We start from the raw sequence: 10869 nt of genomic DNA on the forward strand, positions 1-10869 counted from the left end.
TTTTAATTTTAAAATAATTTTTAAGGAGAAAAATTTAAGTTTAAATTTTTAAAATATATTTTAAGTTAAAAAAAACTTTAACTTTTAATTTTTAAAATAATTTTAAGTTTAAAAAAACTTTAAATTTTAATTTTTAAAATAATTTTAAGATGAAATTGACAATATATAGCGTCAGCGCCGAACTCGATAGCAATAATAAGAGACGACTTTCCCATCACCGTCGTGCCCGCACCTATGAGCTGCTCGATCCGGCCACGCCGAAGAGCGCCTGTGGCGTCGTCCTTCATCCTCCATTTCAAATAGCAGCAACGCTGTCAAGACTATACATGCTGAGAAGTCGGAATGTTATTCATCGAAATTTTGGCACAGCATAAGACGTTCCTGTACCGGAACGTTCGTTCTAGCTATTCCATGTCCGTTCCGACGAACCATGCGTTTCACGGAACGGTCATGGTCCGGATATATATATCACTTAATAAAAATTTTTAATTTATGGTTAATTTATTAGTAATTTATCGTATTAAATATTTAATGATATACTAATTATTTAAAGTTGTGTAAAAATACTAAATAATAATAATAATAGTAAATAATAAATATTATATATATATATATATAATGATAATAATTAAAATTAATTAAAATTTAATCTAATTAAATTTACTGAGAAAAATAATAATAATATAAATAATAGTAAATAAGAAAATGAGTTTATATGATTATATAGATTTTGTTTAGATTTTTTAAAAATTTAAAATGATTTTTTATTATATTATATATTAAAATGATTTTATTTTTAGAAAATAAATTTTATTTATTAAATTATCCGTCTCCTCTCTCTTGTCTCACTTCTCACGCGTAGCAACACTAAATTGTCACCGCCGCCGCCTTCTTCGACAGCGCTCAAGCTTCCCGCTCAGGCCATGCCGGAGCGCCTCCGACGTCGTTTTCCGATTCATCAGGAGGTAATCATTTCCGATCCGTTTCGTTCCGACGTTCCGATCCGTTCTTTTACTGTTATAACGTCCGAGAACGGCATTTCAGAGCAAGCCACGTTATTTACCGGAACTTTGGAACGACGTGAGACGTTCCCGTGCTGGAACGCCGGTTCCGGCCGTTCCACGCCCGTTCCGACGAACCATGTCCTCATTCGACTGATCCAAAACATCTGCGAGTGATTTCTCCTTTTGCAGCAACTGATCCAAAACATCTTCTTCCTCCTCTTCTGATTTGGAGTAATCCACAGCAGTGGTCACCTCTTGCGAGTTCGTCCATCTTCTTCCTTCCCTGCCGTCTGCCCATCGAAGCAGACCTAGGGTTTGGAGCAGGGGACCTTGTCGCGCCAACTTACTGAAACGACGGTCAACATCTCGTTTCTAACTCTCCTTCCGTTCATGTAGCTTCAAATTATTTGGATTCCTCAATCTCTTCGTTGTTGCAATTTTGTGTGTTGAGGGAAGTGATGTATCGAAGGAGATGTTTGTCTGAGATCATATCTGAATTAATTATACTTTCTTTTTATTTATATTTTTGGTAGTGTTTGATATGTGGTATTGCCTGATTTAGGGTCTGGAAGTTGTTCAGGGATTGTTTGACATATACTAGTCAAGATCTGACTTGTAGGCACGAAGACCAAGAATTTTGAGGTAATTTTGACCTAGATTTGTTTGAGGAAGGCTTTTATCCACTTGTTTCTATGAATCATGGTATTATATGCGCATACATTTCTACTCGGGCTGAAATTTGGTTGTGTTTCATCCTTGGTTTTTATAACCGGTGTTTCAAGTCAATAAATATTATAATTGCTGAGATTCTATATTTGATACAAGTGTTTGGTTGCTTGTGGTTCTACATCTGTCAAACTTAATTGGTCAGTGTTGGTGTATAGATACATGAGTTGTTAGTTTGTCTTTCAAGGAATTGTTGCTGGTTGCAAGGTAGGTTCTTATCGTTATGTTTCAAATCACGGTATTTTTGTGTATCGTAATCTATTGCCAACTTGCACAATAATGTTAGATTTCTAGGTGCTGCTTCGTCTACTGGTTATTATAATCATTTAGATGATTTTGAAAAGTGTTTATGTTATCATCATTATCAAACCTTGTTTGCCTAACAATTCAACACTTTATACAAGGCTATAAGTATCACTAGAATTTTAGAAAATCTTTACATCCTCCATAAATTAAAAGTGCTTAATAGGTTAAAATTTGATTTTCATTTTATCAGAGAGAAATGCAATATAATGAGACCATACCTCATTTGTTAGCTCTAATAGTTAGTCATAACATTTGCTGCCAAAATTGTTAACAAGACTTAGAGTTTTTATAATGTATTCAAATGAATTTTTGAGGCCAAGTCCTAATTTTACTGACTTGTAAATATGTGTAAAGAGATTACATAGGGCTTCAAGTGGAAAAAAATTCTCTTATAATTTTGACAATTTTATAACAAAATTAGGTGCCAAGAAAACTTAGTATACCTTTTTTTTTTCATTTTATCTAACCACCTTTTCTCCTGCTAATATTTCATCAAAAAAACATTTGTTTATTTGTCATCACCATGCTTCTTAGCTGCTCTTTATGATTAGGTTTTTCAAAAAAAGAATTCATTTATCCATTAATTTTTTAGATGTCCTAATCAGGAACATGCTTTTCTTGTTTAAGATTGAAGAATCTAAGATTAGTTATGTAAAATATTCAAGGGATCATGATGTTTTAAATTTGATTGTATATAGTACATAGGTATAGGAGACTTTTATAGGTAGAGGATTCTCTTTTCATTTGGCCTATATATTAGTATAGGAGACACAGACAAAAATATATTGGACATATTATTAATTATGGCACATTATTAATTATCTCATGCTATCACGACCATCAATTGGAGTTCGTGATTGAGGTACTTCGGGGACAAGTCTAATCTCCAAAACCCCGGACCGCATGACACCAAGGGAACTTAAAGAACTGAAGTTGCAACTATAGGATCTTAATGTTAGATAAGGGATTCATACGCCCCAGTATTTTCTCGTTGGGAGTTCCCTATCATTTGTTAAAAAAGAAGGATTGATCACTAAGATTGTGTAACGACTATAGACAACTGAATATAGTGATCATCAAAACGAATACCCTTTGCCACGGGTAGAGGGTTTGTTTGATCAACTCAAAGACACTCATGTATACTCTTAGAGTAAAAGATGAGAGGTACCAAAGACAACATTCTGCACACGGTATGAACATCACAAGTTCTTGTAACATAGGTGCCAAATTTTCTTTAGAATATTTAGTATTTCAGTTAACTATTTTGTGTGCTACATTAAATAATCTATCATATTACCTTGCATATCTTCATACATCTACAATGCCCTCATCAAGCGATATTTTGGAACTGATCATCTATTATTTACGATCTCTTTCTAACATTGTTTTTATGACTGAATGGAGGCATCTAACATTTTTTATCACCAGATTGGAGGTTGTCATAATTCTTTTAATTCTCAGTTCAATGTGAATACAAATTGTCAATAAAAATCCTTTTTACTGAAAGCTACTTCTCATTTTAACCCTAAGTTTTGTATGCACAACTCTACTATGGTGGCGCACCTGTGGATAGGAGAAGATGCTTAGCCACTTTTTTCTCTTTCTTATGCTTCTTCTACTATACTTTCTATTACTCCTCTTCTCCTTTCCCTAGCTTCTCGATGAGAATGTCGCTAATAGTTCTTGGCTTTTGGTGTTTTTTGATACTTGAGAGGAAACATCTGCTGCACCTAGTCTTGAACAACATTTAGGATTGTCTTTCTGTCCTTAATTTTCTGATCTCGGAACTTTAACTATGGTGTTATCTAGGTGTATGATATTTGCTTTGTGGAAAAGCCAACAAATATTCATCCTGTATTTAGTTGAATGATATTCATCTCCAACATGCGGGCTCTCAGAAACTTACAAAGACACTGCTGGAAAAGTGCTTCACTTCTCGGAAAGAGGTGGGCAAATAACTGGTCTTAAAATTGTTTATTATTTAGCGGGTCTATTGACAGGGCTTTCTCATTTCTGAAATCTGAGTTTGTGTATATGTTGCTGACAGGTGTTATTCACATGGGAATATATGCTTGAAAACGTGGCCGAATAATGTGCACTCAGTGCTGCCTAGAGAAGTTTATTGTAATTCTATCAACCAGTTGGGTTCAACTTCTGGGCATCGATTTATGTCGACAACAAGAGGAAGAAGCATGCAGAGCAAGGTGGAGAAGAGAATGCGAAGAGAAACAGGAAAAACTTTAAAAGAGATCAGACGTGCAAAAAAAATAAGAAAGAAGTTAATGACAGAAGAGGAAAGGCTACTATACAACTTACGGAGAGTAAGGATTCTAAAATTCTATGGGTCATTCTCTTAATAAACAGTCGTTGATTGATTTATCCTGCCTTTTCTCTATAATGTTCTTTGATTGATTTGAGGATTGACAATTTCAAACATCTTTTCCAATATCATTCCTTTCTCAACTAGTAACATTGCATACTCTTGGCCTTGCATCATTACTAGGTAGACAAGTGGTTCTAGTACCAATAAGTATTTCTGTATAAAGGGATTTGACATTTAACATCTATTGTTTTAACCATGGAAATGCTTGTTCGTACTGACTTAACTAATATAATTATTATGTAGGCCAAGAAAAAGGTGGCATTGCTTCTTCAAAAGCTCAAAAAATATGAATTGCCAGAGTTACCACCTCCTCGGCATGATCCTGAACTACTTACTCTTGAGCAACTTCAGGCTTATAAGAAGATAGGTTTCAGAAATAGAAATTATGTTCCTGTTGGAGTTCGTGGGGTCTTTGGAGGAGTAGTTCAAAACATGCATCTCCATTGGAAGTTTCATGAGACTGTGCAAGTTTGTTGTGACAATTTTCCTAAGGAAAAAATCAAAGAAATGGCAACCATGATAGCAAGATTAAGTGGCGGCATTGTTGTTAATATACACGATGTGAAAACCATTATTATGTTTCGTGGACGAAATTACAGACAACCAAAGAATCTGATACCAATCAACACCCTGACTAAAAGGAAGGTACACTCATCCACTAACTATATGCTGCAAGTGTGAAAATCAACTGATTTCATGACAGAATTTTAATCCAAATGCTTGGGGTTCATGTGAACTTGTTTACATGTTTATAACTAGAAGTTCGTGGTTTAAAAATTCCATAAGTGTTTTCTTTAGTTCTACTTTGTGCATATCCATAAATTTTGTTATTTCAAATTCTAGATTTACCTAGAATGTTCATGTTCATGGGAAGAGTTGAACTAGCATACAAGAACTCTCATACTTGTCAAGGCATTGCATTTGCACTTTAGATTTTCATGCCATTTCAACCGCCACTTGTTGCAAAGGGTGCCTTTTCTCACTATTATTGGGATAAATTAGTGCATAGTGATCCTTTTAAATGATCACAGTTGTTCCCTTGCTTTTTGCTCTAGTCTGTTTCATTTTTTTTTTTTCTGACAGATAAATTCTACTTCAAAGTAGTTTGTTATGTGTCATGAAGGATAATGTTCATAACATTGATGTGTAAACTGCTAATGCCACCTTAAATTACACATGATCTATTGTGTAATCTCTGTCATTCCATTGATTTTACCGTAGCTATGGTGTCAAGAGTCTTTTTTTTGTCTTGTCATATTGTAGGCCCTATTCAAAGCCAGATTTGAGCAGGCTCTTGAATCTCAAAAGTTGAACATCAAAAAAATTGAGCAAGAGCTAAGACGCAAGGGTGTCAATCCAGAGGACCCAATTGCCATGGCTAGCATTCAGAGAATTGCTACTACATTTTTTAGGGCTATTGATGAGAAACAAGGGACTCCATATATATTCCATGGGGATAAACCATCCACAGCAGAAATTGTTGATAATCTAGATGAGTCTATTGATGTACCTTCTGAGGACAGTGACCAGGAGGAACTCGACCGCTTTATTCGAGAGATTGAAGATGCTGCAGACAAAGAGTGGGAAGAGGAGGAAGCGGTAGAGAAAGAGGAACTTTCAAGAATTAGGTATTGGGGAAAAGATGACATGGGTCGGTCAAGCAGGGCACCAAATTGGAGAAGTGATAATTCAGAAGATGAGGATAGGGCTCATGTAAGGCGTTGGAATGGTACTTCTACTGGATTGGGAAATACAGAGAGGAAAAATTGGGATAGTGACAATGACATGTCCACAGCTTCAGAAGACGAGTGGGATTATGATGACAAAGTGAGTGATGCTACAATTGATGTTGATAGACATAACTCCTATAGTAAAAACGGGACTCGAGAAAGAGAGACAAATAAAATAAAACAGAGAAAAAGCAGGGCTGCCCCAAAGGAACATTTGAGAGATAGAGCTAGTGTTGAAACCAGATGGAGAGAACATGAAGATATCAGCCTAGATGGTGATGTTTTGGGAGATTCAGAAGATGCGGTTGGGGAATCAGAAGATGAGGACGGACACAATTTTGTGGAATCAACAATGGGCCCTTATGATTATCTCAGCAATGAAGACTCAGAAGACAACGATAGCGGGAGTAGACAGAAGATAGGTGCGCTTGATGAGAAAAAGGGTGATGAAAGTTGGGATAGTGATTAATCAATTAGGTGCCAACCTGTAACTCATTTTATATGCAGGTGAATGGAAGTAGCAATTGAAAATTGAAATAGAAAAGGTATGTCCTCTATCTAGTCTCTAAGCTATAATTTCTGGAATTTTCTTGATTTATTTGGTGTGCCAATTTTGAAGAAGAGGAAGATCAAAGGGTGAGTGAGCATTCTGTTTCCTCCTTGCTTTCTGGAATATTCTTTTTCATTCTCGTCTTTCTTATGTCTTGCAATCTATACTCAACTTCCTTCACTGTAGGCCTTTCCACATCTTTCAAACTAAGACATATTTTTATCAAACTACTTATTTCAAAAAGCTCTTGCTCGGTTCCTTCTTGCAAAATACAATCTTCTACAAGATCAAAGAGCTTCTTCTCTCTTATTGTTTGATGAAAATTCATCGTTAGGTTTTGTGGTAACCCAGCATTGGTTAAGTAAATGGGTTTCTTTCCTGTTAAATCTCAAGAAGAATAACTCCAAAGCTATAGACATCACTTTTCTCGGTCAACTGACCCGTTTGATAATACTCCAGATCTAAGTATCCAAAGGTACCTTGAATTGCAATATGTGAGTTTAATCAAGAGGAATAAATCTTGATGTTCCAAAGTTTGATACTTTTGCCCTTAAAGTATCATCTAAAAGAATATTTGATGACTTGACGTCCCTATGAAAAATTGATATAGAAGTGTAGATAGACAAGTGCTCGTGCGGATTATGTGGCAATTCTGAGACGATCATCCCATGATAATTTAGACTCACCTTGTAAAACATGAAGTTGAAAGGGCTCCATTAGAGATAAACTCATAAATTAACAAAGGAATTGCAGTTTCTAGGCAACATCCAAACTACTAACTATATTTCTATGATTGATTTGAGAAAGAATAGCAACCTCATTAATGAATTGGTCAATCTCACTCTTTTTAATAGTTTTTGATTTTTTAATGGCAACCACTTTTTGATCTGATAGAATTCCTTTGTAAATTGTTCCATGTCCTCCCCTTCTAACCATTCAAGTTTTATCAAAATTATTTGTTGCCTTTTCTATTTCTTCCAAAGAAAATATATTTGTTCTCTCCTCAAGATGTTTGTTTGTGGAGATTAGTTGTTGAAGCAATAAACCATGATTTTGATGGAAGTTCCTTTGTCTCATCTTCTTTTGATTCTTTTCCTTCCATTTCCTACTTAGGACGACCAATATAATGCATATGAGCAAGAGGCCTATTCCAATGCTTGCACCAACAAGGATTCCTGCAAAACATACCAATATAAACTTGAAAACCCTTATGCCACCTATAATTAATAGGTTATTTCTTAATTTACTTAGCTAAGGTCTTACCTAATAAAAAGATTTTTGTTTTTGTTAGAGATGCATGCTCCGTGAAAAGGATCTCCTGATGTTCTCGGAAGACATGTGCAATTGAAATCACCTTATGTATTTATGCAAATTCCTTTACATTTTACAATTATACAAAGAAGAGTTGCATTCGTCCACAAAGCTTGTCATTATTTCTCAAGTCTAATTTATATAGTACAAAACATGCATTGATGTAAAAGAAATGTTTGAAATTGAATGCAAGAAAGATTAATATAGAAAAGCAAGTTTAAATAGTACTAAGACTATATATATATTGAACAAGCAAGCTCTTTCCTCCTTAATTTTATTATAATCATTATCTAATTTTTTTTTTCTTTCATATGCTTAATTCAGCGTATCTTGGAAAGAGTGAGAAAGAGTAGGATACATGGGAAGGTGGCAGAGCCTTTTGCAGCATTCTTGAATGGTAGGATACTTTGTTTCGTCATTAGAGATTTTCTGATCATACATGAGAATGTAATATTGAATGTATTGCTTTTGATCATGAGATATTGAATTTCATTGAGTGGCATAAACTGACTGACAAGTGAAGTCTGGTTAGATATCAAACTATCAAAGTTAACATTGCAGCGTGTAGTTGGTAGTCAAACATATTGCGTACAAGCATCTATGGTTCTTATGGTGGGATCAACGATTGCGAAAGTAGCATCTATGATTTAGAAAGGTTATAATTCTTTACTCACTCTATCAAAAGGGTGAGGTAAATTCTTAAGATTAATCAAGATGGTGTTGATGAACTGTGCATTTACATTCAATATGGCGTGTGGCGATTATATATATAGATATGCCTCTTCTCCATCTTAAAATACCTTAGATAGTGTCATTCTCATGTAGTAAAAGGTCATATGCTAACCTTGAACGCTCCATATATTCAATTCTACAGTCATGTAGAGAGATAAATCACATGGGATTTTGCTCTTGACACAGTGACCCTGCATGGAGAAGGTCAGCCCCCCCTTGACACAGTGACCCTGCATGGAGAAGGTCAGATAAATCACAGGGGATTTTGCTCTTGACACACTGACCCTGCATGGAGAAGGTCAGATGAATCACGGGATTTTGCTCTTGACACAGCGACCCACTTGGAGAACGTCAGGAAGCTGACGAGCTAAGCATTTCACTATTAGGAATTGGCCAAAAATCTCATGTGGCATTAGATATTGTTATTCTCAACAACAGCATTGGAGTATCGCAGTCAATCGTATGCATAAGTAAGATTAAATCCAACAACGTCAAATGGTAATAAGAGTGTGAGTATCCATGGACCAACAAACATGCCGAGGGAGGGTTAGTTACTCAAAAATCTTTTCACCTGTTGCGAATAGTAAAAAAAAGAAAGAACTAAATATGCAGAGATAGGCTGGGATCAAGAAGACATTTTTCCAACATTCTATGCTTGTAAGATCCATATCAGCTGACTTTGCGGCCTCCAAGATCCTTCCGGTGAGCTCGAGGCCAACGATACTAGCTAAGGTCCCGGCGGTATTCGAAACTCCCATAACAATTCCTGCATATCGCGGAGCCACGTCCATGTGATTTACAGCGAACCCGGCTCTTCCAAGTGCTAAGAATCCAAGAGAAATCGAAGAGCATATGACAGTCCAGGAGGGATTCCTGAATAGTGGAATGGCCATTAGAGCAAGAGCTGCAATGACAAAGCCGATGGTGTTGAGAAGCTTCCGAGTCTTGGTCACTGATAAGAACCTTCTTGTGATTAAGTGATCAGCTAAAATCCCTCCTGTGTTTGAGAAGATGAACATGTTGAAGTAAGGAATCATCTTAGAAGATCCCATGTCCTGAAGACTGAGCTGAAGGCCGAGTTCAAAGTACGTTGGCAACCAGTTCATTAGTACGTACAGTGCGTAGTGAAAGGTGAAGTTGTTTACCACGATTGCCCAAATCGGTAAGTTGAAAATTATCTTCTTCCAAGGAATTTTAGCGAAGCGCCTCAGGTTTCCAGCACTTGGGATTTTCTTTTCTCTTGAAACAGGCAAGTTGTGCTCTCCGAAACCTGCAGCAGCAGCTTTGGGATGTTCGGAACGAACTGGATCACTAGAAAACCTAAACCAGAGAAATGACCACATGATACCCAGAGCTGATTCAACTATGAAAACTGACTGAGGTCCCTTGTATTTTACCAGACTTGGCAACACAAGCATACCACCAGCTGCTCCTAGGTACATTCCGGATGTCGTAAGAGAAACAGAACGCGAGCGCTCATGGGGAGGGACCCATTGTGCTAGAATTGTGTGAATGGAGGGGAATATAAAGCCTTGTGCCACACCTACAAGGAAGCGGGCAACAACCATCATATTCACTTTGTCGGCATCTAGTGGAGCAAATGCACATGTTAGCGACCACAGCAAAAACGAAAACAGCAGAACTCGTCGTCCTCCAACATATTGTGCAGCCAAACCCCCAGGCACTTGTGACACAACATATCCATAGTAGAATACCGAAAGTATTAGACCCTTGCTTGATTGATTCACACCAATGCTATCTGCAGCCGCTGTGTATGCAATTGAAAATCCTATTCGCTCTAGATAGCACACACTTGTGCAGATAAAGGTTAATAAAATGATACTGTACCGCTTTGGAAATCTCATCTTCTTTAACAGTTCCATTAGTTTATATCATGGAGTATATACGCATGTATTCAAATTTAACTCCTTGTGTCATTATTGTTCTTCAACAAAGATAATCCTGCACTCTTCTCTCACTCTGCATGATTTGGGAATATTGGCTCAACAAGTATAGGATTATAACGAACCAAGCATGCGATATAAAAGTAACACAAGGGAAGCAGATCTGAACTCTCTAAGCATGTTATAAAACAAAGCAAAGGAAAGCAAATATGAACTTTCTAAA

At 36.4% G+C, this 10869-nt stretch overlaps 2 protein-coding genes across 5 annotated transcripts; one reads left to right on the forward strand and one right to left on the reverse strand.

The window, feature by feature from the left end:
• The first annotated feature begins 826 nt into the window (after positions 1-826).
• On the forward strand, positions 827-9206 carry LOC121979873 (CRM-domain containing factor CFM9, mitochondrial-like). 4 transcript variants are annotated; one of them, XR_006111435.1, is made up of 8 exons: positions 827-965; positions 1567-1646; positions 3846-3982; positions 4084-4357; positions 4663-5064; positions 5683-6694; positions 8335-8407; positions 8929-9206. XR_006111435.1 is itself a non-coding variant. In XM_042531857.1 (6 exons), exons 3-6 carry the CDS (start codon positions 3903-3905, stop codon positions 6616-6618), a joined length of 1692 nt encoding a protein of 563 aa, XP_042387791.1. In that variant the 5' UTR covers positions 827-965; positions 1567-1646; positions 3846-3902; the 3' UTR covers positions 6619-6977. The 4 variants fall into 4 exon arrangements, 1 of the variants encoding a protein (XP_042387791.1); XR_006111436.1 differs by lacking the exon at positions 8929-9206 and adding an exon at positions 1045-1361 and having other exon boundaries at positions 848-965; positions 8335-8540; XR_006111434.1 differs by lacking the exon at positions 8929-9206 and having other exon boundaries at positions 8335-8540.
• A 57-nt stretch (positions 9207-9263) lies between these two features.
• Positions 9264-10625, reverse strand: LOC121979875 (probable anion transporter 6). Its single transcript, XM_042531858.1, has one exon. The coding sequence runs from the start codon at positions 10623-10625 to the stop codon at positions 9294-9296; it is 1332 nt and encodes a 443-aa protein (XP_042387792.1). The 3' UTR covers positions 9264-9293.
• Between the last annotated feature and the right edge of the window lie 244 nt (positions 10626-10869).

The sequence above is a fragment of the Zingiber officinale genome, chromosome 5A, assembly GCF_018446385.1.
Source record: "Zingiber officinale cultivar Zhangliang chromosome 5A, Zo_v1.1, whole genome shotgun sequence".
NCBI classification, from domain to species: Eukaryota; Viridiplantae; Streptophyta; class Magnoliopsida; order Zingiberales; family Zingiberaceae; genus Zingiber; species Zingiber officinale.

Coding starts and splice junctions, on each gene's coding strand:
- LOC121979873 (XM_042531857.1), top strand. CDS start 3,903: ATGATATTCATCTCCAACATGCGGGCTCTCAGAAACTTACAAAGACAC. Junction 3,983..4,083: donor GCTTCACTTCTCGGAAAGAG/GTGGGCAAATAA, acceptor TGTTGCTGACAG/GTGTTATTCACATGGGAATA. Junction 5,065..5,682: donor ACACCCTGACTAAAAGGAAG/GTACACTCATCC, acceptor GTCATATTGTAG/GCCCTATTCAAAGCCAGATT.
- LOC121979875 (XM_042531858.1), bottom strand. CDS start 10,625: ATGGAACTGTTAAAGAAGATGAGATTTCCAAAGCGGTACAGTATCATT.